General features: G+C 46.7%; 1 protein-coding gene across 1 annotated transcript in view; it reads left to right on the top strand.

Annotated features, from left to right (window-relative positions):
- Window positions 1-26,356, top strand: part of SMARCAL1 (SNF2 related chromatin remodeling annealing helicase 1) — a 355,566-nt gene that overhangs the window by 195,699 nt on the left and 133,511 nt on the right. The window contains exon 6 of the mRNA XM_085649962.1: window positions 11,921-12,104. Within this exon, the coding sequence (XP_085506088.1) occupies window positions 11,921-12,104 (184 nt within the window). The remainder of the gene's footprint in view (window positions 1-11,920; window positions 12,105-26,356) is intronic.

The following is a 26,356-nucleotide window of genomic DNA, read 5'->3' on the forward strand; positions in this document are numbered from 1 at the left end:
GGGGATTATTCATAGATTATGACTATTGATGAGTATCCCCTGGATGAGAACTATACATTCTAAGCCTGCTTTCAACTCATCCGGCCAATGCTTAGGTCACAGTCATACGGTGTGCTGTGGGAACCAAAAGAGTTCTAACGTTCTTTATTTACAAGACACTACACAGGCTCCCTGCTTGGCAGCTTGAAAAGACTTCTCTTTTTGATCTTGAAATCCTGCCATCAACAGCACTGAATCCCACCAATCATACGTGACCTCACGGAGCACTAACACCTACGCGACGAGACAATCTTACAACAGTGAGCACCTCAACATCTAGAAAGACCAGCCATGTGCTGCTCATATAAAACTTTCAAAAGTAGCATTTGCTTTCAAGCACACATTTATTTGTAAGAGCTAAACTTTCTCAACAGGCACACAAGACGCAAAAGTAAAATGGAAAATTAAGCCCTCACATCACACAGTCTATGTTGCCTTGGAAAATAGAAAGCCGGCAGAAATGATACTGGCAGAGATGGTGTGTATCATTGACAGAAACTGCTCATAGCAGCCCTGCAAGATTAACCACCAAGACATAAAAAATAAAGAGACTTCAATCAATGCCTTGAAGAGTGGTTTCCCTTGTGATTAATTATCACACTTACCACATGCCTATGGCCACCTGCTGACCAGCAACTGTCTAAATCAGAGAAGTGATGCAAGGGGATGATGAAAGAGCATGCTAGCAGGGGCATCAAACTAGAGGTCTCCTTGTAGATGTTACAGGTGGACAGTAAACATGACGGGACTTTAACGGATGGGGTGCAGACCGTACGTATTTGGAAAACGGTCGCTTGATGCAGGACTTATTATACCTGCTGCCCTTTCATTAGGTTCCAGTCGCACAGACTGGACATTGATATTCGACCTGACTACAGGATTTTGTGACATCCGGCTCGTGAGAACTACAGGTTCTTCTCTGAAGAAACTTAACATATACAGCTAGCATGCCAGATTGTTCCAGACCTAGACTTTTAGATTGACCACATCATTTCTGTTATTGACATTTTTGAAATCTCAGGTGCTGGAACTCAGGAGTATTGGTTCGTACTTGAGCTACAGGGAGTTCCTATGGTGTGGGCCGTGCTGTACCTTCAGTAGGGCCGGTTGGAGCTTCGGTTGCTCTTTCATATTATTTATGAGCCCTGATGAAGTTCCCCGAGAGAGAATGAAACACGTTGGCTGAGCCTTGACACACGTGGTGCAATTTGTACAAATTAAGAATAAAGAACTTTATTGACATTACCTGTTCATTTCTGGGCTTCATTCTCCTGGTGCACCCCCAACTCATTCAAAACAAGCTCGGATCTGGTTATAGGGGCGTCACGCAACGGCTGATGCAGGGGTGTTTTTGCACAGGGATATAATATATTGGAACTGTTGTGAGGTGCATTACCTGGGGTCCGCCGTTATGAATCTTTGAAAATGACAGGACTTTAATGACTGCATCTTCCAGTGTTTGTGTGGAAATACAGATTGAATACTTAGATGGTTCAGCTCATGCAGTTATCATTCACTTGGCGGTACCAAACCATCCGGCAGCACAGAAGTCCCTATTCATTGTGATCCAAAGGTTCTTAGGCACAGAGATTCTCACATTTTCCCCATGAGTAGTGGTGCTGGATGTATGTTGTCTCCCTACAGAGGGTACGAGTGGCAGGCACCATCATTGCAAAATTGTGCAATGAACTTATGAAGAAGAGATTCTTGAGTAAGCCCTCCATTTGCCGAGTAGCCACATTTGAAGGCAGGGACATCATCCTTTTTCCAGATTATAGTTACACCATCTGTGATGGTTCTCAGCACGCCCACAGACAGGACACCATCCGACTGAAAAGAGTTAAAAAAAAAAAATAACACAAGGCTGCAGGCCTTTCCCATCTGTGTACAGAGGATCTGAAGCATCATCTCGTTTTATAAATTAAGGCCGCCCCAACGCTGCTCCAATTTATGAAAGAGTTGAAGATGCACCTCTTTAAAGAACACAACATCACTGTGCATTAACAGTCCACAAACAAGCTTCCTCTCCAATCACTCATTAATTTTGTGCTGGCCTTTCACCATGTACATTGCTCCACTGTGCTTTGGCTAGGTTTGCGCTAGAAATGCCATATACAGTCATACATACATAGTAGCTGCATGCCATGCAGATTCCAAAAGTTGCAATGCATTAAGAAATAACTGACCAAATCTGGACTAGGTCCATATCTGTGCCATTCTCCGGTCTTTTATGATAGATAACTACTTTCCAGGTGCCAACATCTCTGGGTTTTTTGGTGATGAGAAGAAAGGAATATTAATAGCTGTTGAATAGTTTGTAGGTGTACGGCTTGCTGTAATGCTCATGGGATCGTTTACGTGTGCATGCAGGAAGATGTACTCACTACGCTGAAGGGGTCTCCTCGGGAAAGCAGAGTGGGTTTACTGAGCATTAAGCTATTTCTTATTCCATTCCATTGCACGCATTCTGCAAGGCATGCAATGGCGTGGCTTAGAGGGTGAAGGGGGCCTTCCAAAACAAAACATTCTGGCGTCCCCTGCACAGGCCTCCGTTACACCCTTGCAAAGACATGCATCCCTCTAATGCTGGGGGACATGTGAGGCATTGATTGTGCGAGTTCTGGTTATACATGGGTGACACGGGCTCCTGTGTGCCCCCTTTTCTTTCTGAGGTTCCTTGTGGCCATTCTTTGTGTGTGTCTGGCATAAGTGGCCCAGTTATGCGCTCTCCCTCTTCTGTGCCTTTGCATTGCCTTTTTAGGTCTCGCCTAGACAGCGCTTGAGCTGTCTCTCTGAGACATGCAGTATACACTTTAGTGTGGAAGCTTCGTTTAAGCTCCGCCCACTCTCCACCCATCATTTTTATTGGCTTAAGTCAGTGAATGCAGCCTTCCAATTGGCTTAAGACTTGTTAGTCCCGCCTCATGACGATTATGTCGTCATGTGTATCTTTCCAAGGCTACTGGCCCCTTTACTCTCCGCACTTTGTTCTGGCCGGCGCCTAATCACAACGGTGCGACCGTGATGACGTGCTCTTTTCCTGGATTTTTACCTCGAGGCAAGCGTGTGATGAGTGGATGCAGGAGTGGACGGATGACGGATTTGGCCAGGCAACCCGGGATGTTTTTCTTTTCCGCTGCCTGGGGGTCAGCTACCCGAGCCAGGAACCGTGACGTCCGCCAGGAATGAGGGCGATAGGCGGGGAGGTGGCAGTAAGCAGGGAACCCGGTTCAAGTCTCGCATTGGCTCACCATCTTGAAATCCTGGGCAAATCATTTAATATCCCCATGCCTAAAAATACACAAAAATGAATTTGTTCTTGTGTGATGTAAGCAACTAGTGCTCATATAAATCACTACGCATACTTCCAGGTCGAGTTCGCGCTACATAGCCTAGTCCTTCCTTTATTTCTTTAACCAATAACATTTCTCTTCCCAGAACGAGGCTTGGAACGCACTTCTCCCGTGAGACGTTTCTGCCAGCTAGCTTAGAAAACCCCTGCCCACACAATTTAATCTGTGCTAAAATGAAAAAAATAGTGAAATAATCCCACTGTAAAATGTGCTCCGTCATGCCACATAATCACTTTCGTGCTGCATCGTTTAGTAAATGTTGAAGCACAATCTGCTGCTCCATTACTGCCTCATTGTAGTGCCTTGAAGAGCCAACTGGAGTAAAGAGCGTCATGCATCGCTACCCTTGGCGATGTGTACAATGCAGTGTACAGTTGTCTGTGTCCTTCTATCTCGAGCCCGCTGCTCCTAAAGTGTGCCCAGCCTCGGGTGTCACCCTCGTTCTCTCATCTAACTTCTTCTTGGTGCCTAATAAGAGGCTGGGAATTTCACGTAAGAACGAGTCACTCATACAATACACAAAACAAATATTTAATAACTAGATTATTCAGGCGCTGGCGTGTGGTTTGCAAATACCACCCCACACCGGACACTGTAACAGAAATAATCACAAGCTAAAAGGCAGCTCCCCCGTACCTCACACTGTCCCACCAAGGACGGATTTCACCCTTGGGGACTTGCTATTGGTCTGTGCGCGAGTATAAAAAGAGGCTGTATCCAAAGCCCACACCAGTGCCCTGGTGTCAGCAGTAGCACACTGAAGCTTGGCTGTGTGGACGCTGGGCAGTCTCCGAGGTCCTTCATACAACTGCTGGCACTGGGGGAGCAGGGCACGAGGATGCTTCAATAAAGTAGGAGCCAATCAGAAGAGATCCCGTGCACTTGAGCGACGTCCGTGAGTTTGCCCAGCCTGTAACAGCCGCTCGAGGTAGGTGACTTTATATGGGATAAAGGGGGCCGTGCCGAAAGGGTTCCAGTGAGGTCTCTTTGAATATTGTGCAACTCACTTGATTTTTGTATGTATTTATGTAGCAACAGCAGTATTACATCAATAGATGCCGGACAGAGCAGCAGTCACATGGTACCCACAAGTACTAATGGTTGGGGTGTGTGTAAGGCCTGCCATGGTCACTTACGATAGTTTACCTCCGCCTATGAAGGGAAGAAGTGCAACTGGAAACATGCCCTGCTTCAGAGTATGTGTTTCATCTCCCTCCCTCTGATTACTAATTGCAAATATGCTTGAAGTAAAACATATATAGTGCACCTAACTCACACTTCAAATCCTGGTTTCTGCCCTGTTAGTATTCCTTTTCTGTTCAGAGCCCCCTTCGGAACATTGGCTATTGCGCTGGCCCTTACCCTTCAGTATGGAACCAGTCTTATGAGAGTTGCTGTCTCCCTTTAGATTACAGCCATGTTAGCTGAGGTTGCCGTTCAGCAGGGGATAGCAATTCTAACAAGAAGAAATGTAATGAACTGAACTGAAAAATGGGCTTCCTGTATGGTAAAAATGTATCCATCACCGAGCGACAGTGTTGTCCCAAATATCTTACCAATATTTAACAGTATCGTGATGAATAAAGAAATCTCTAGAGGGTCAAACTTGAGTTCATAAAGATCTATGCGAAATGCAAATGCAGCATGCATATTATCAAGATATCAACGTGACTTCTAACGCGATAAAAAGTTCATCACATTTCTTCTTTTTAGATGGCTCATATAGAGCATTTTTCCAAATTGTCTGCAACCAGTGCATTCTGTGATACCTCTCTTATGCTATGTTATGCTATGTTATGCTATGTGGGATTTGTATAGCTCTCTAATCACCCGTGAGCGTATCCATCTGCTATAATTTCTCATCTTGGATAAAGTGTCGACTTCAGATCTTGTCTGTTCCTGCCCCCTTTTTTCTCTCTCTCTCTCTCTCTCTCTCTCTCTCTCTCTCTCTCTCTCTCTCTCTCTCTCTCTCTCTCTCTCTCTCTCTCTCTCTCTCTCTCTCTCTCCACACTTTCTCTCTCTCTCTCTCTCTCTCTCTCTCTCTCTCTCTCTCTCCACACTTTCTCTATTTCTCTTTCCCTATTGCTTTCTCTGTCACACACTCTCTCTCTATCTATATTTATCTTTCATTATTGCTTTCTCTCTCTGTCACACACTCTCTCACTCACACACAAATGCGCACCCTTCTTTCTCCTTTCTTCTCTGTCTCTCCATAATCTCGGTTTTCACTTACACACACACACATTCGCAGAGTTTATTTCTCTCCATATATTCCTAAACCAGGTGTGTCACGCAGTTTGGTGCTTACTTTCCCTCCATATTAAACAATAGTTAATGTTTCAGCACCCAGGCTAATATGCTGCGTTATTAAATATATATAAGGTCCTAAAGGCGAGACCGATGCATTGCAAATGCTTGTTTTCCTCTGCTTCTGCCTTACACGAAGCTGCGGTTGTTTCACTTTTTGATTGGACCCATTTCAATGACACCCTCCCTGAGTCCAACCCCGACTTTTCGTTACTGGCTACGCTGTTCTTCCGGTGTGTCTTCTTCCAATTTTGGAGGTATATGGCGTATGTTCTTCCTCTGTTCCTCTTGGACATGGGTTTATTGCCCATCCACTCCGGGTTGGTTTGGTGGAGGTCTGTCCTCCCCTAAAATTCTTCCATAGAATCTCCTTCACTTCTTGCAAGTGCTGTTGTAGTTCTTCCCCTTGGGGGCTTGTTTTCCTTGTTATAATGGCATACTGCGTATGATCTTCGGTAGCATTAAGGTCCTAACCCAAGTAGTTCCCTGGCTTGTGGCCGGGCACGGGTTGCCCTATGCATACGAGGACTTTTTCCTTTGCTTCTGGCCTTCCTGCTTTCTAGGCTGTGGGCACTGCCCTGCTATATGTTCATTTTCTTCTTTACACTGGCCCTTCGATTGAACTTTAATTTCTGGTGTTGGTTTACCAGTACTAATTTCTTTTACGCTGAGGCCTGGTTGTCTAGTTCGACCTTCCAGTTTTTGTCCCCGTTCGTCGCAGCCCCCCTTTTTTAGTCCCCTATTGTGGTCTTTATTTCTCTAGTCTAGCGGGGTTGTTTCTCCCCTGCAGTTTTTCTTTTTAGTTGTCTATCGACTACCTAATTGTATCATGCTGTTTCTGTCTACCCTCTTGGTTTTCTAGGGTGTGTTCTTATACCCCATCCTCTCTCTTTAGACAGGGCCATGTGGCTGGTTTCCAGTATTTCGTTGTCACCACTTTGGCGCCTGGCCGCTGACCTGGTCGTTGCATATACCCTTCTTTGGCACTTATTATTGTACAGCGTAAATTATGTAAATGTTTATCTATAATGTATTCATACCTCTCTATTTCTTTGTGTTTTATACTTTCTTTTCTCGTGATTCTATGGTGCATAGTCCCAGAGGGCCTCCTCTCTCTCAAAGTGTTTCTTCTGCCTAACGTGGTCTGTGGCCATGATTATTGCTATTGATCGCAATGCTTTATCAGTTATTGATGGAGTCCTCTGCCTTGCCTACTTCTATGACTGGGAGCTTAGCCCAGTAGTTTAGCTGTGGTCCTTAGCCCTTCGCCTCAGTCTCTTTGACCGGGTGCCCTTCCGGGGGCATTGTATTGCTTTGTTTTGGAGGTGTTCTCCCCACTTCTCTTTTTCTTCTGCCATGTATTTTCTCCCATATCTTGCACGGCTGCGGATTGTTTCATGCGGGGTTTTCCATTAGTTTTTTGGTAGGATGTTTTTGTTGTTGTTGTTTTTTTTTTTTTTTTTTTTACTCATCCCTTCCTAGCAAGCGGTCTCTCTTTTCTTATACAGACTGGATAGCCTACTTGGAAATATTTCTTTGAATCCGTTTACAGACCCTCCTCTGGGATGGTATTGCTTGGGTATCTATTCTAAGGTAAGGAATCTGCGGCTAGAAGTCTCTATCAGATAAATTAGTTACTTATCTTCTGTAACGCCTTATCTGATAGAGACTAGATTTAGCCCCAGATTCCTTACCGATCCACCCATCCTCCCAGCTCTGCAAACTTCTCCTTTCTTTTCTTCCAGTTTCCTTCCCTGCACCTTTATGCTTTTCATTAGTTAAAAAAAATGTACTGTAGCACTGTGTATGTGTATATATGTAGGTGTGTGTATATATATATATAGGTGTGTGTGTGTATGTATATATATATATATATATATATATGTGTGTGTGTATATATATATATATATATATATATATATTCCAACCAAACCCGACTTCTTTTGAAAAAAATCGGACACCGACACTGGAAATGCTTTCAGCCATCCGGCCTCAGGTATTTATTTTCTTTCGTTACGCGTTTCGGCACAACTGCCTTGCTCACACATTTTAACGCAAACAGATCAAATTCTTTTAAACCCAAGTCACAAAGTCACATGATTAGCTCCTCAATGAACATGGAAAACAGACTATTACTATTGTAATGCCGGTTTGTCATTCAACTGTTTGTTATCACGACATAGTGCCAAATTATCTCTAAACATGATTTGCTTTACTTCAAGAAATCAAAAGGATTGGATTTAAAATATATATATACATAATATTTCATATATTTACAATTTAATCGAAGCATCCATTTAAAGAATTTTGTAGAGAGAATAACATTATTTGATACACAGTTGAAAAGACTCTATATCTTAATTCAGTAGTATAAAGTGCTTAAGATTCCATATTCAAAATTGCTGTACAATCTTGGCGAGTGCCCCTGTCACATTTTTCGTTATATCCATCCTTCATAAATAGGCCAACCAGCGATGACAATTTCATTTCATTCCAATATTGGGACCTTAATATCCAAAATGAAGGAGAAGGGAGAGAAGGACATATAATGATGATGTCATTGTAGGACATATGCTTCACAAAGATTACTATCAATAACAATAAAGTGCTTGTGCTTTGCTCAATGCAAATATATGTGCAAACAATGCTAAATAAAGTGCAAGTGCATTCATTTGTGCAAAGATCGCAATGTTGTAACAATAAAGTGCTAGTGCATTACAGTACTTTACCTTAAAGAACAGTTCATATGAGCTTCCTATTTATGTCCTGTCAGTAAAAACTCTCCTTAAAACAATAATATAACGAAAAGACATAGAGAGGACAATCTATTCATTTGTGACTAATGCTGGTTAAAATCAGTAAAAAGCTTTAAAAAACCAAAATAATTCAGATGGATACCTCTACTTCAAATGTACATGTAAGTCTTCTTCAATGTTCATACCAAGTGGGCTTTTCGTATTAAACATGATTATATATTTAGACTCGAGTTTCCTTAGTTTCCCTTCTCTATCGCCCCCTCTTTGTTCCTTGGGGATTTGGTCAATAGCGAAGTACACTAGTTCACCAGTGTTACCTTTGTGGAATTCGTTCATGTGACGAGCAACTACATAGTTTTTGTCATTGTTACTTATTGCCCTAAGATGTTGCAAAATACGCACGTGCACCATATGAATGGTGCTACCTACATACATCTTAGGGCAAGAACATCTTAACACGTAAACAACAAAATCACTCTTGCAATTTAGGGGTTTTCTTATTTTCCATGGGCTATTCAAGAGTGGAGAAATTACTTGTTGTATATTCTTCCCATGCTTACAAGCCTTACACTTGAAACATTTGTGAAAACCTGGGCTAGCTTTAAGCCAACCACCTCCTTTTTTGGTTTCCAAATTAGTTTTAAATAGATCATCTCTCATTGATTTGGCACGATTGAAGGTCACCAATGGAGTTCTTGAAATTTTCCCTTGTAGGATTGGGTCCTGCCTAACAATGTGCCAATGTCTACTAAGGCTGTTTCTCACCCTAGCCTCATATGCACTAAAACCTGTAATCATACGAATCTGATTTTGAGTAGGTTTCCTCTTTTCTTCAGCTTTTATGGCGTCTGATTTTAATAATGCCCTTCTTTCCATACTCTCTACTTTCAATTTTGCTTGATTCAGTGTTTCCATCTTGTATCCACTCTGCAGGAATCTATGTGTTAAGGCTCCCTGGGCCAGTCCCAGAGCGTCCACCTCACTGCAGTTTCGCTTCATTCTTAGATTCTCTGCATAAGGGATGCTCATTTTAAGTTTAATAGGGTGGAAACTAGCAGCGTGCACAATTGAATTTCCAGCAGTTGGTTTTCTGTAGGTACAAGTTTGGATTGTATTCTGTGCAATATAGACCTCTAAATCTAAGTAAGTTACTTTGTCTGCACTTATTTGCTCAGTAAATTTTAGATTCAACTTGTTAACGTTGATGTTTCCAATGAACTTTTGTGCCGATTCTCTAGATCCGTTCCATATGATGAATAAATCATCAATGAATCGGATCCACTCAATCACATGATCTCTCCATTCACTGATGTAGTCAACTCTGAGCACCTGCTCCTCCCACCAGCCCATGTGTAGATTGGCATAACTGGGGGCGAAGCAGGTGCCCATCGCCGTGCCCTTGAGTTGTCTGTAGGTGTCACCTCCAAAGAGGAAATGGTTGTTGTTTAAACACAACCTACACATCTCCAACAACATATTAGTGTGTTGGTAGAGGTTGATCGGTCTCGAATTCAAGAAATGCCTCATTGCCCTTAACCCATCCTCATGGGCAATGCTAGTATAAAGGCTCACGACATCTAAAGTTATTAAGAGATAAGAATCTTGCCATTTTACGTTTTCCAATTTGTTCAAAAAGTCCCTTGAGTCTTGAATATATGCTGGTAGTGCTCTAACATGTGATTGTAGGAATGAATCCAGATATTTGGAGGTTGGTTCAAAGAGACTCCCTATGGCAGAAATGATGGGTCGTCCTGGTGGTTTGTCTTTGTGCTTGTGAATTTTAGGTATCAAATATAATATGGGTACCACTGGTTTATCTACTCTCAAAAATAAGTATTCCGATTGATTGATTAAACCAATTCCTCGCCATCTTGCAAGGTCTTTTTCATATTTACATTTGACCTCAGCTAGATTACTGTGAGGGACCAGTGAATAACAGTCTTTATCTCTCAATTGTGAGGCTGCCTCACAGTTGTATGCTTCAAGAGACCATAATACCAAATTACCTCCTTTATCTGCCTGCCTTACAACTATGTCATGTCTACTTTGTATTTTAGCCATCACAGATTGGTATTTTTTATCAAAACCTGTTTCATTTTTCAAAAATTCTTTACTAGAGCTTAGGGATAATTCCTTCAAGTCCTTAATTACCAGGTCAGCATACATATCTAATGCATCTTTGGGGGTATTAGGTGTGAATGTCGATTTTGGTCTAAACTTAGTCTCACAACTATCAAAAACATCAAGACAAAAAAGTTCATCTGCCTGACTGATTTGATCTACCACATTCTCACCACCCCCTTCTCTTATAAGTTGCTGACAATCAAACCGTACCTGCATATCCCCAACATCAAGATTGCCAGGTTCTTCACTGACCACTTGTTTTTTCTCCTTTCGAGTAGTCATTTTCATATCAAAGAATTTTTTCAATTTGAGTTTCCTCACAAATTTAAAGAAGTCAATACGCGTTTGCGTATAATTGAAGTTAGTGCGCTTACAAAAAGAGAGACCAAGTGAAAGGATTCTCGTTTCTTCCTCTGTTAATATAAGATCCGTTAGATTTATCACCGTTGGTACTACTTCTTCCAACCTTTGCGCTGGAACTGCTTCTTCTTCCCTGATCGCAATTCCATGCCTGCCACGTCGGTTTTTTCGTTTACGTAGTTTTCTTTTCTTTGAGTTTGAAACGGTGGACATAGGCTTTGAGTCCGGTCCTGATATAAAAAACCGAATTCTTCAATTACCGACGGGGGATTTGTCATTGCCAATGCTTGTGGTGCTCCATCTTCCGATAGTGAATCTACGTCAGAGCTTGCTACTGAGCTTAGGTCAGAGGTTTCACCTGGGATATTAGATGGCGCATTTGTCGTTGATTGTTTGCTCACAGATGCGTTCACTTTTGAAAGGCGCTGTTTACGAATTGTGTCAAAACGGCGTGCAAATGTGTAGATTTATATATATATAATATGTGTGTGTGTTTTTAATATATTTTTTTATACATATATATGTATAGATCGGAGATGCTCCAACTAACCAATGATACTACGCATCTTTCTGATAGAGGATACTTTGGGGCACTCTGTTTTCATGGCAGTTTCTGTACACGGCTCCGCCTTATAGCGCAGAAAGTAGTCGCGGAAGAAACTTAGGTCTGCGCATCAGGGGAGGGCTGACATGGACTCTGATGTCATATCTGGTGTACGACGTTGTGCGGAGTCATCCGGCCCCCTTTACCAACGCGCGGAGGTATTGCTTTAGAAAAACTTCCATATCCAGTCTGGCGCCTGGGAATAATTCTAAAGTAAGGAATCTACCGCTAGATCTGGTCTCTACCAGATAAGGGGTTACCGAAGGTAAGTAACTTATTCATCAGAAGGAGGATATTGATTGATGTTGAATATATCACCTGTGTAGTTCCTCTACAGCACATGTCTGCCCTGACTGACCTAGTGTTTGGATTCACAGGTGAAGCAGTACGGAACATCCCAACAGTAGAAATGGAACCTCTTCCCAGAGCTGTCGTACAAGCCTTTGCTGCTCAGTTTGAGAAGACGTCCATGCGCGCAGCAGACGTTCCAGAGGCGGATCTTTCAGAAGTGGATTCCAAGCTGGTGAAGAGCCTGATGCCCTTCCAGAGAGACGGAGTCAAGTAGGTCACTCTTACTAATGTAACAGCAAGTTAGAGCGCCTTATATCTCTCTTTCTGTACACCCAGAAAACAAACATACCTGTCTTCGGGAAAGTTGCTAATGTATGATCACGTAGGTATCAGTGAAAGGTAGATTTTCCTTAAATTAATATGGATTATCATGGGAGCAGAATCCTACGAAAGATAACACCATCAACTAGTGCAGACCAAAAAACACTACCTGTAGATGCAGGACATGAGACCTTAAGTTCTGACATCTTGAAAACCTAGGAAACTATTCCTGATGTTATGGACCAAAGAGTGGGGATGCAGAGATTTACCAATGTTTGTCCATCCAGGTAATAGATATGAATGGCAGCATCTGAAAGAGAAATGTTAGGGATAGATTCCTTACCTTAGAATATCCCCAGGCGTGAGACTGGATCCTGAAAGTTTTGCTAGCAGTACCCCTGAGTGTCAGTAGGTGGCATCGTGCGGCTCCGCGTCCGTCGCTGGCGTCGTAAGCGCCAAGATGACGTCACAGAGACTACTTAGGCGCCACTCATGCGCGTTGACGTCAGTTCTTTCTTTTTCCGCGCCAGCGAGCGCAGATCCGGTTAGAGCACGTAACTTAGTCACTTTTTGACTACCCTTTTTGAGACTTTTGTCTCCTGTACTCCGTGGTGCACGTAGGGATGACTGGATTTAAGTCTTGTGGGGCCTGCCGTCGCAATATGTTGGTGGTGGACCCCCACGATGTCTGACTCTATTGCCTGGAGACCAACCACGACTCCCGGTCCTGTCGGGACCGTCAGGCCATGGCCCCGAAGGCCTTGAGGGAGCGGCGCCGGAAGCTGCTGGAGGTCCGGCACTCGTCCCAGCGCCGTTCCAGGTCCAGGGACCATTCCCGGGATCGCTCGCGGTGCCGCAGTTGTCGCTCCTCGGGCTCCAAGTCTTCACCCTCGGATTCGGGTAAGAGACGACACAAAAAGAAGTCGAAGAAGCGAATTCGCTCTCCGACATCCCCCTGTCGGTCCTCGAATGCGGACGAGGGGGACAGGGGTTCTGCCCCCGCGGCTCCTCTGGAGCCTGGGAGTCCCGCGGCCTACCCACCTTACCCGGGTCCGTCGGCGACTTCCGAACAGGTGCAAGAATTTCTTGCTACCATGGACCACCTTTTTAGGCCTCAAGCTCTCGCGCCTTCGGGCCCCGCGGTCCTGTGTCCGGATCCTGTTGGGCCGCCGGCACCGCCAATGGATTCCAACTTCAGCACCACAGGATCCTGCGCCGTTGGCTCCGGTGCCACATGGTCCAGCGCTGCCGGCTCCGGCCCCAGCGCCAACCTCTGCTCTACCCACGGCGTCACAGTGGGTGCCATTCGTCCCGCCCTTGCCCTGGTTCCAGGACCATTTTGTTCTGGCCTGGGATCCGCATTGGAACGTGGCGCCGTTCCTGGCGCCGTTTGTTCCTTCTGCGGCCCCAGCTCTCCCGCCGCGGTCTGTTCCTCATGCGACAGAGGTGGAGGACGACTGGGAGGGGTCCGAGGACCCTCTTGCCCGTCAGTGTGACTCCGAGCAGGATTGGGTGGATGACCTGGAGGATGCCGGTGACCTTGACGTCTCCTCTGACCCGGGGTTTGCCTCTCCCCCGCCTACCATGGAGGAAGGTGCCTCCTACACGATGGTGCTCCGTCGGGCAGCTGAGGGCCTCAACCTTGATTTCCCTACGGTGGCCCTCAAGACTAATCTCCTCACTGAGGTGCTCCAAACGGCGTCCACTTAGTCATAGCCCCTGCTCCCCTTTAACAACGCCCTCACTGAAGTCTTGTTGGGTACTTGGTCGCGGCCAGCCACAGGTGCTCCTGTGGATTAGAATGCCTGGTGACCCCGCTTTTCTGACCACTCATCCTATGCCTGAGAGCCTGGTTATCCAGGCCTCGACGTCCCAGAGTGCCTTTCCCACGGCTCCGCCGGATAAGGACTCTAAGAAGCTGGAACAGTTCGGTAAGCGGTTGTTTTCTTCAGCCAGGTTAGGGCTGCGGTCATTGAACACCGCCTGCTTATTGGGCCGCTATTCCCACGTGGTGTGGCATACAGTTGCACAGGTGTTGCCTCAGTGTCCTGAGGAGATCCACACTGTGCTGTCCCAAGCTATTGCCGAGGGTAAGGATGCGGCTAAGTTCGCCATTCGGTGTGGTTTGGACATCGCTGACTCACTGGGTCGGGCGATTTCTACGACTGTAGCGCTTCGTCGCCACGCCTGGTTGAGATCTACCGGGTTCTCGCCTGATGTCCAGAGCTCGCTCATGGACACGCCCTTTGATGGCACTTGCCTGTTTGGCGATAAGGCCGACAGTGCACTGGACCGTTTAAAGGACTCGCGAGCCACGGTCAAGTCCTTGGGTCTTTCCGCAAAAAGCCCAGCCACTCATGGGTTTTGTTCCTTTCGTGGTCACGGCAGAGGCGCCCAGGCTCTGTGCGGACGTTGCTTCTGCAGGGGAGGGTCTGGGAATTGGCGTGGGGGTCAGTTCACCCCCACCCCGCTGCTTCTATCTCCAAACCTTCCTAATCCGAGCTTTGTGGAGCACCCCACGCCAGTGGGTGGCAGGATCCGCCACCACCTCCCCCACTGGCACGATATCACATCGGACAAGTGGGTGTTGCAGATAATCTGCAGAGGCTACTCATCCCTTTCAGTTCTCCCCTCCAGCCATGCCACCTCGGTGCCCCCGCATGTCGGGGTATCACTTGGTACTTCTCCAGCAGGAACTCACGGCCCTCTTGGCCAAGGGGGCCAGCGAGTGCGTTCCTGGGCTGGAAGTAGGTTATTCCCACTACTTCTGGTCCCCAAAAAGGACAAAGGGGGCCTGCGGCCCATCTTGGACCTCCGGGACGTGAATCGCTTCCTCCGGAAGGAGAAGTTCAAAATGCTGACTCTGGCTCAGGTCCTGGCTGCCCTCAACCCTGGAGACAGGATGGTAGCATTGGACTTGCAGGACGCATATTTTCACATCCCCGTCCTGCCGGCCCACCGGCGTTACCTGCGGTTCACGGTAGGCCAGGAGCATTTTCAGTTTGCCGTGCTCCCCTTCGGCTTTACCAGCGCCCCACGGGTGTTCATGAAGGTGATGGCTGTGGTGGCAGCTGACCTGCGCAGGTCGGGGGTGTCAGTCTTCCCTTACCTTGATGACTGGTTGTTGAAGGCGGCCTCGCCCCAGGCAGTCGTTAACCACCTTCAGACTGCGGCCGACCTACTGCATTTGCTGGGGTTCTCCATCAAGGTGCCGAAGTCGCACCGGAGTCCCTCTCAGAAGCTCCCCTTCATCGGAGCAGTTCTGGATTCGACGCTGTTTCTGGTTTATCCTCCCGAGCAGCGAGTCCGGGATATTCAGGCTATAATTCCGATCTTTCAACCTCTGTCCTGGGTTTCAGTCAGCATGACCCTCCGGCTCCTGGGCTTGATGGCATCCTGCTAGTGCAACATGCCAGATGGCATATGCGGGCTCTGCAGTGGGACCTGAAGTTCCAGTGGGCGCAGTATCCGGGCAACCTGTCCGATCATGTCCAGATCTCAGAGGGCACTGCACGACAATTGCAGTGGTGGCTCATGAATCGCGATTGGGTCAGTGGCTGATCCCTCTCCCTTCCCCAACCGGAGCACACAGTGGTGACGGATGCGTCCCTCCTGGGATGGGGAGGCCACTTGGTAGAGGCAGAGATCAGAGGACTCTGGTCTCCGTCGGAGTCCCGGCTCCATATCAACCTTTTGGAGCTTCGGGCGATCTGACTAGCACTGAAGGCATTCCTTCCCTCTGTCTGGGGAAGTGTGGTGCAGGTGTTCACGGACAACACCACCGCCATGTGGTATTGCAACAAACAATAGCGGGGTGGAGTCCTGGACCCTATGTCAGGAGGCTCTGCGCCTCTGGACATGGCTGGAACATCAAGGCATTAGCTTGGTGGTTGAACACCTGGCAGGTTCTCTGAATGCCAGGGCGGACAAACTCAGCCGCCGGTGCCTGAAGGATCACGAATGGCGTCTGAACTCGGACGTGGCGCAAGGTCTCTTTCAGCAGTGGGGGGATCCTTGGTTAGATCTATTTGCCACCGAAGAGAACGTGCAATATCATCAGCTCTGGGCGTTGGAATTTCCAAGGTGGCACTCGCTAGGTGACGCTTTTCGGCACAAGTGGAGTTGCGGTCTGTTGTACACCTTTCCACCTATACCACTTCTGCCCAGAGTGCTGAAGAAGATTCGGCGCAACCGTGTCTAAGTCATCCTTGTGGCTCCAGGTTGGGCACGAAGATACTGGTATCCCGAGCTACTCAGCATGGCGATCGATCCCCCGATCCGACTGCCTCTTCGGGAGGATCTTCTGTCGCAGCAGCAGGGGACGGTCCTCCACCCAATCCTGTCCAGCCTCCACCTCCATGCGTGGAGATTGAGCGGCGACAGTTGAAAGCTTTTGATCTTCCTCCCGAAGTCTGTGATGTCATTCTGGCAGCCAGGCGTCCCTCCACTAAAACGGTATACGCCTGCAGATGGACCATGATTGTGGCGTGGTGCACAGCTAAGGCTGTGGATCCCCTTTCTGCCCCTCTTTCCGTAGTCCTTCTGTTCCTTCTTTCTTTGGCCCAGCAGGGCTCTGCTATGGGCCCTATCAAAGTTTATCTTTCGGCTATCTCCGCCTTTTTACGGCTTCCAGATCAGCCTTCTCTCTTTAAGTCCCCGGTAGTTATCCGTTTTCTAAAAGGTATTACGCACACGTTTCCTCCCATGCCGTTCATAATGCCTCAATGGGACTTAAACCTTGTTTTGACATATCTGATGTGTGCTGAGTTGAGCCCCTTCATACCTGTCCTTTGCGTCTTCTCACTCTCAAGAATGGAGTAAATCGCGGTCTGTTGTGTCGGAAACTACAAGGCTGGGGGTTGCCAGAGACCCTTTTAAAGGCCGTAATTAGCCTTTACACTGGAACCTGGGTTCAGGTGAAAACCTCAAGAAATTCGGCCACCAAAAAGATCTCAACAGACCGTGGCCTAAAACAAGGTTGCGTATTGGCACCTTTGCTTTTTAACCTATACACAGCAGATTTGGCCAAAACATTTCTCAACGCAAATTTTCTATCTCCGAAAATTGGCTTTAACAAATTTTCTTTGCTACAATATGCAGACGATATGGTATTACTAGTTCATACAAAAGTAGGCATGCAAAGATTATTGGACGCATTAAATCACTACAACAACAAGAATGATTTAAGAGCAAATGCAGGCAAAACAAAGGTAATTTTATTTGCAAAGTATGCTAATAAACTCGGTCACCATTGGAGGTTGGGTAACTTGAGGATATCAACAGTATCCAAGTATAATTACTTAGGGGTATGGCTGATGAGCAATGGGAAACCAACCGTTCACCTTGCCTCAGCCAAAACAAAGGCCAAGGCAGTGACGTTTGCCTTGTGTAAGCTTAATGCTAAACTAAACAGCCCGACAACAAAATCCATCAGAAAAGTTATACGGGCAAAACTGCTGCCCTCAATTACATATGGCCAGTTAGCATTCCCAACTGCTTTCGCCAATAGCCTTGAACACATCAACTGCCGAGCGTACAAGCGAATCTTCCAAATCCCAGCACATACACGTAATGTCCTGGTGCGACTGGAATTCGGGCTGAATAAGCAAAACTACGAGCACTGGGCAACGTTTGTGCGGTATTATCGAGGGTGTTTGTGCGGCTACCCCCAATACTCTGAAGTCAACTCTGAAAGTGATCTTCATGCAACCTAACAACTTATGAAGCAATGGTCTGAAAACTGCCTGCACTGTACTACATCTTGAGATGACTAAACTGCAGAACTTAACCCACCTGCCAGGCACATTAAAATCTATCCTAAAGAAGCAGGTCAGGGCACTCTCGAAGGAAGAAGACATGAAAGAGCTGACTAGATCTAAAAGCAACATCGGGTTTCTCATCACCTCCTATGAAGATCGGCAATGGCAAGCATACCTTGATGCTGCACTAAATAAGTCAACTTTAAGGCAAATTCTAACAGCAAGGCTCATGGTATTGCCGATAAAAGATATCAACAGGCAATGGAAAACACTAGAGACGATTACCAACTGCAGACTATGTAACCAATATGTAGAATCCATAGTACATCTGGTCTGTACATGCAACTGCTTAACACATGCACGTCGTACTTTTCTAAGACCATTGTTTTTTAAATATGGGATACGTAACTGCAAGGATGCTCTGACTCTCTTGTTTAGTCTGGAGTTACCTATGGAACTGGCTAGGTTTGCTAAATTTGTGCACAAAGTAAAAGACTGCTTAAATAACGCATCTTGCAATCTAGAACTTTAAGACTGCATCTTGGGCATGTCTAGACTTCACTTGCATGTTGTGATAAGACGCATTTAATACTTATTGAATCTATACCTCACTTCTTAAATAGGTCCTCGAATGTTTTATTCACATGAATTTCTCTGTATCGTGATGCTCCTGCTCAGGCGGACAGATGTCCTGAGCTTTTTAACTTGATACACGAGTTACACTATCTTTTTATAAATTGACGATTTTATTTTTTCTTTTAGAACTTATTGATTAGATTTGCAGTATTTAATTGTGTCTATTGTAGCAAATAAGCTCTTGTATATTTTTGTTAATTGATACAATAAAATGTACTTACTTACCCACTCTCAAGAATGCTTTCCTGGTAGCCATCACCTCTGCCAGACGAGTGAGTGAGCTCCAGGCTCTTTCTTCTAAACCTCCTTTCCTTTCTGTTCATCCGGACAAGGTGGTTTTAAGGACCCATCCTTCTTTCTTGCCAAAGGTTGAAAGGTTGTCACACCCTTCCACATCTGGCAGACCATCACTTTGCCTACCTTCTTTCTGCCTCCGCATCCTTCCAAAGAGGAAGAGAGGCTCCACCGACTGTACCCAAAACATGTTATGTTATGTTAAATCCTTTTATAACACGCAATAGCTACTCCAAAGAGTGTCCCAGCGCGGAGCCAAGAGGAAATTCAACATAGGGCAAACAATTACGGAAACAGGTGAGTTTTCAATAGTTTCTTAAATAGGAGTGGGTCTTGAGTGTTACGCAAGAAAAATGGAAGAGCATTCAAAGCCTGAGAGGCTCTAACAGCAAGAGAGCAACCACCCAATTTGGAGCGGGAGGAGCGAGGCACTGTCGCCAGCAAAAGGGCCGAAGAACGCAATAGTCTAGGCGGGACATAAAAGGAGAACCGTTTCTTTAAGTAGATGGGTCCATGATCATAAAGTGCCCGGTGAGCAATTACCAATGATTTAAATTTGACCCTCTCCGCCACGGGGAACCAGTGCAGGGCGCGGAGATGAACACGCACACTGCTCCTCCTAGCGATTCCCAGAAGCAGCCTGGCGGCCGCATTCTGGATCGTCTGCCGTTTATTCATAGAGTAGCCAGGGATGCCAATATACAGGGCATTAGCATTATCCAAACGAGACAAGACTAATGCCCGAATAACCGTCTCTTTGGCAGACCTAGGGAGGAGAGGGAGAAAACTCCTGAGTGTTTTGAGAACGTGCGCTCTCGTTCTACCTGAAGCGCACACAACAGTTCCGGGTAGATGACCAGCTCTTTGTTGGCTACGTGGGCGCCAAAAGAGGTCAGGCTGTGCACAAGCGGACCATCTCTCGGTGGGTCGTTCTCTGTATCAAGGCCTGTTACTCGTTGGCTAAGAAGGAGCCTCCTGTGGGGCTGTGTGTCCATTCTACCAGGGCGACGGCAGCCACTACTGCTTTGGGACGCGGTGTCCCCTTGCAGGACATTTGTCAGGCAGCTACGTGGGCCTCGCTGCACACGTTTACCAAGCATTACTGCCTTGACAGTCAGGTCCGGAGAGACGGCTTCTTTGGTCGTTCTGTTCTCTGTGACTTTCTGGTGTAATATTGTTCGCAGACCCACCACCGGGGCTGCTATTGCTGGGGTATCTATTCTAAGGTAAGGAATCTATCACTAACGTGTCTCTTTCTGATGCACAAGTTACTACTTGTGTAACGATATATCTGTAAGAGACATTAGTTAGTGATAGATTCCTTACCGCCCCACCCATCCTCCCCGTTCTGCGAACTGATTCCTAGCAAAACTTTCCGGATCCAGTCTGACGCCTGGGGATATTCTAAGGTAAGGAATCTATCACTAACTAATGTCTCTTACAGATATATTGTTACACAAGTAGTAACTTGTGCATCTTGAATGAAAAGTAGCAAGTGTTTGAAGTTGGCAGTGTGAGTGATGAGGTCCATGACACATCCACTTTATCAATAAATACTTAAACCATTATTACAACTTCAACCCTCGAAAATACCATCAACGCCTTCTATTTTCCTGTGTGTATCTGCCCTGCATTTAGGGATCATGTAATTTTTGCCAGCGCTTGGTCCTAATGTTAGCAACTTCATCAGTGTACTCGTCCTCAAACTAGGAGTCCCTGAATAACAATAAATGTGATGAATGAATTAACACAACCTACTCCATGATCGCCAATTAAGGCTTAGACCTGCAGGAGGCCCTAAAGGCCTACAAGAGGCACTAAAATATCACACGTGGTCTCCTATCAACCTAGACGAAGTCCTACCAGCCGTGCTCTCTCTTACCCTGTACTCATAGTATGTCACAGCAGCAGTTTAAAATATGCCAGCGGTTTGATGGGAATTCTAAGCACTGCCTTGGAGGGATCCATTAATTCATTCTACTTCTGGTCATGTAATTACTAAACTAGAATAATCTGTTCGAGGCATATGAGCTGCAGATTACACACTTTTGCATAGATCGCCATCTGGTGTTGGGCCCGGATGTTTGCAGTTTGTTTTTCCTCTTGGAAAGTCTTTGGAAGTCACGAGGTCGGTGACTCCTCCCTTGGGCTTCGGCTCCATCCTCAGATTGTTTTTTTCCGCCATCGGGCTCGGATGTAACACTTCGCGCTCCGGTTCCGAACATTTCCAGTTCGACGATCGAAGCGGAATCCTCGCTCATCGCGGTATTGTTCAGATCCTGATCTCCTCAATAACCTTCTCTTCGACACTCCTTCGAATCCAGTCGTCAACGGCGGCCTTCGGGCCTATCCAAGCTCCGGTCCGGGCTGATGGAAAGAACTCCATTCAAGAAGTTCCGTCGATGTGGGTCCAAATTCCCCCACACCGATCTTCATGAGGTGTGCAACCTCTGCCTCTCCCCTGAACACGAGGCTCGAGACTGTCCCGCCTGCAAGTCTTTCAGATCGAAAAAGACTATTCGAGATCGAAGGGCCAGACGAAACACGGCACACTCCTCGACCTCCGTTCCAGTCGACATCTTCGGGGACGACGTTGAAGCTCCGGGACAGCAGCACACCGAAGAGGACCTCGTCAGTGCTTCCGAAGCCGACGACTCGGATGTGGAGGACATCACCCCGGCGCAGAGGGTCGTGAGTAATATACCCCCTCCCACACCTGCGCCGACACCCAATAAGGCTTCGGTCACGCCTTTGCCACCGGGCCTAGGCAAGACGAAAGACACTGCTTCAAACACCCCACCTTCGGGCCCGGTGAAGAAGCCTAATAAGCCTTCCGGCGGCTCGGGCTCAAGCCAGCCTGCCAGCGGTGCCGATAAACACACTTCGGCACCGAAAAAGAGACCGGCCTCTACCTCGACACCGAGCTCCGCACCAAAGCCCTCGGTGTCGAAACCCAGCCTTTTGGTACCGACCAAACAGCATAAGGCCCTCGGCACCGACACTCCCGCGCCGAAGCCTGCCTCGGCGCCGACCAAAAAATCGTAGGTTCCAAAAAAGCACGGCACGGACAAACCTAAAAAGCCATCGGCCCCGAAACCTTCGGCGCCGACCAAACAAACATTGTCTCAGGAACTGTTTACACCGGATCCTTTGCAAAAGACACTTACCAAGGATCCAAAAACTGGACATTTGGCACTTTCTTCTAAAAAGAGACATTTGGACAAACCGGCTCCGCCTCCACCTCCAAAGAGGAAAGACTGTGCTACCTCCCCTTTCAGAGTGCCTTCCCCACCTCCTCCACCCTCCCCACACAAAGCAATACCTCGGTGCCACCATAGACACCTCACAAGCCATAGCCTACCCCAATCCTGCCAGGATTGCAAGCATTCAGGCTTTGCGTCAAAGATTCATACCTCAACACTCTCCCAGCAAGAGTGTTTATGCAACTGATAGGGATGATGGCCTCTTGCATTTTCATAGTGCCTCATGCAAGACTCCAGATGCGTCCACTCCAAGAGTGCTTAGCGCGCCAGTGGAACCAGGCCCAGGGGCAACTGACAGATCTGGTGTTGGTAGACGGTCGCACCCATCGCTCTCTGCAGTGGTGGAACACCACGAATCTTTCCAGAGGTCGACCGTTCCTGGACCCGGTTCCACAAATAATCCTAACAGACGCATCATTCTCCGACTGGGGAGCTCATCTATTACACCTCACAGTGCAGGGCACATGGACGCCGCAACAAAAGTTACTCCACATCAACCATCTGGAGTTATTGGCAATCTTTCTAGCCCTAAAATCCTTTCAGACACAGATTTTAGGCAAGGCAGTCCTTATTCGCACAGACAACATGACGGCCATGTAGTACATTCAAAAACAAGGTGGCACACACTCTCCACAGCTCTCTCAACTAGCACAGAGCATATGGAGATGGGAAATTTTAAACAAAATCTTTCTCCTAGCCCAACATGTCCCAGGAGTCCAAAACACCATGGCAGATCTGCTCAGCAGACAGACGCAGCAGATCCACGAGTGAGAACTTCACCCGCAGGTTCTTCACCCGTTCTTTCAGATGTGGGGGCATCCACAGATAAACCTCTTCGCCACCCACGAAAACAAAAAATGCCTAAGCTTCGCCGCCAGATACCCACACCCATTGTCCAAAGGCAATGCGATATGGATGAACTGGTCAGGCAAATTTGCGTACGCCTTTCCACCTCTCCCACTAATTCCATTAGTGGTGCGAAAGCTACAACAGCACTCCCTCACACTGATTCTAGTAGCTCCAACATGGGCCAGACAACCGTGGTACACCACGCTGCTGGAACTCTCGGTAGTGCCACACCAAAAGTTACACCTCTCACCATGCCTCCTAACCCAGAACCATGGAGAGATCAGACACCCGGACCCAGCTCAGCTCAACCTTGCGATCTGGCTCCTGAGATCCTAGAATTCGGATAACTTAACCTTCCCCCTGACTGTATGAACGTCATCAGGGAAGCTAGATGCCCTACCACTAGAGCCTGCTACGCTGCAAAGTGGAAAAGATTTGTTGTTTATTGCCATAACAACACAATCAACCCTCTAGACGTATCTATACAGCACATCATATGCTGCTTACTCCATCTACAAAGGTGTAACCTAGCATATACATCCATTCGGCTACACCTCACAGCTATTGCCGCTTACCTACAAAACAGACAGCACCTATCACTTTTCAGAGTGCCTGCCATCGAAGCCTTCATGTAAGGCCTCAAACGAATAATTCCCCCCAGAGTACCACCCTCACCTGTGTGGAACTTAAATATAGTTCTCACAAGGCTAATGGGACCGCCTTTCGAACCTTTGCATAAATGTGAACTGCAATTTCTCACATGGAAAACAGCTTTTCTTGTAGCCATCACTTCCCTTAGAAGGGTCAGTGAGATACAAGCACTTACTATACAAGAACCTTTTCTCCAAATGCACCAGAACAAGGTTGTCCTCCGTACCAACCCAAAATTCCTAGCCAAAGTCATTTCCCCCTTCCATCTAAACCAATCTGTAGAATTACCGTTTTTTTCCTCGCAACCTCAAACTGTTGCAGAAAGGGCTCTACACACGCTAGATGTTAAAAGGGCCTTACTTTACTATATCCAGAGAACACAACCTTTCAGAAAGACCAAACAACTGTTTGTCTCTTTCTCTCCACCACATAAAGGCAACCCCATCTCTAAATCAGGGATAGCTAGGTGGATTGTAAAATGCAGACAGATTTGCTACCACAAGGCAAAACAAACGCTATCTGTTCCCCCTAAAGCCCACTCTACACGAAAGATAGGGGCTTCTATGGCTTTTCTAGGGAACATCCCATTAGATGATATCTGCAAAGCAGCCACATGGTCAATACCGCACACTTTCACTAAACATTACTGTGTAGATGTGCAAACCAAGCAACAAGCTAGTGTGGGCCAGGCTGTACTAAAAACACTATTTCAAACCACTGCAACAGATACCGGTGGTCGCCGCTAGGGTTGGGAACTGCTATATAGTCTATGCAAAAGTGTGTAATTTGCAGCTCATATGCCTCGAACGGAACATGCTACTTACCAGTATGCATCTGTTCTTGGCATGTAGAGCTGCAGATCTACACACGCCCACCCGCCTCCCCGGCTACCTGTATCTGTTGCAGTCTATCTTATTTAGATACAACACACATGGGTTTCTTCACTGTTATTACTACGCTCCATCTTTCCCTGTTGGCGAAAAACAATCTGAGGATGGAGCCGAAGCCCATGCGCAATACGAACCAAGGGAGGAGTCACCGACTTCGTGACTTCCAAAGACTTTCCAAGAGGAAAAACAAACTGCAAACATTCGGGCCCAACACCAGATGGCGATCTATGCAAAAGTGTGTAGATCTTTAGCTCTACATGCCAAGAACAGATGCATACTGGTAAGTAGCATATTCCTTTTGGATGATGTAATGTTTTGTTCTTGTAGAGTCCTCTTTATCAACACTAACACACTTCAGTATAAACTTGCACCCACTGTGCCAGGTAATTGAACACGAGCCTCTTGAGCCTCAGTGGCACCTACAGTGAGATGCCCATCGTGGCCAGTGAAAAGACTAGGGAATGCCTTTTGCAGAGTCCTCTCATGGGTGCATCTAGTTTCTCTACACAAAACTGAAAAATCTAGATGTAACATTTGGGGCAATTTAGGATGAGTGGAAGAAGGCATCCCAATTGCTGCAAAACCAATGACAGCACATGTCCACCAGAACCGTTCTGGCTGTGGTTGTGCAGCCTATTAGCACCAACACTGAAGGTAGACCACCATACTCTGCTCGGACACATGGTGCCTGCTTGGTCAAATTTACAGTAAAGGTTTGGACAGCTTACAGTCCCTCGGAAACTGCTTGACCAGAGCCTGCTCGGTGACAATCCAGTGCCTGAAACTCTTCTTAAAAGCCCCACTGAAAGCATGGTGGGACACTGTTTTTTAAATCAGGGGACTGTCAGGAGAATCTCCCACACAATGCTTCTGAAGTCCCTGCAGAGCTCATGCTCTGGTTTCACACGCAGGCAAAGTAACCGGTGCTCCCTAACGAAACACATGCTACCACCACTGTCCGTCGCACACACCCTTTGTAGCGAGAGCTGTAGCCACACTCCGTAAAGAGGTACACTTTCGGTGACCCTAACTTCAGAGTCTAAGTCTAATGTCTGATAAAGGGAGTATCTCTCGTGGGCTTGCAGGAGTCTCAAGGTCAATGGGGAAAAATTATGGGCTGTCTAGAAAATGAGCAGGGGCAGGTCAGCACAGCTTCACAACCCCTGAGAACGTGCACATGCTTCTTGGGCTTAACCTACAATCATTCAACATCAGTAACGGGAATTGCTATCGAAAAACCACTTTCAACAATGATTCTAAGAATTCAGCTAGGTCCAGATGGTTTCTGTCGTTTGAGAATGATTCATTGGGGTGTGGGTTATGGAGACCACGCCCTTCCAGTTTTTCCCCAAGGTCAATTTGAAGTTTCCTAGGCAGTGCCATCATAGAGTTTGCTTTCTCTTTTTACCTCTAGATCACGATGAATCATCATGTTTTGCCGATCAGGCCATTAAAAATAGCAAAAATCCACAATAGAGAGAAAGTGTCGGTGGAGACATTATTAATAGCTGTGCCACAGTTCTGTGGAGTTGAGGCCAGTATTTGGATCGAAGATATGGAAGGGACAAACTCTGAAGAGGAAGGTGGATCAAGCAGAACAGAGTCCCAAAATCCCTCTCCTCAGAGGGCTCTGATGCCCAGAAAGAGCAAGCATTACGTTCTCCAGGGAAAAGTGCACCGAGGAGAAAGGGCACACTAACGACTCCCATACCACGACATCCATGGATCAACAATCTACGTCTGCTTTGGAGTAACAGTGAGCCATGGGCTACGATCCTCAATTTGAAGTCATGCCTAGTTGACCCCAAGTTGCCGACCCAACACAGTCAGGCCCCAAAGTAGCTTGGAAGACCGCTCTG

This window comes from Triturus cristatus, chromosome 3_2 (genome assembly GCF_964204655.1).
Source record: "Triturus cristatus chromosome 3_2, aTriCri1.1, whole genome shotgun sequence".
Classification (NCBI taxonomy): Eukaryota; Metazoa; Chordata; class Amphibia; order Caudata; family Salamandridae; genus Triturus; species Triturus cristatus.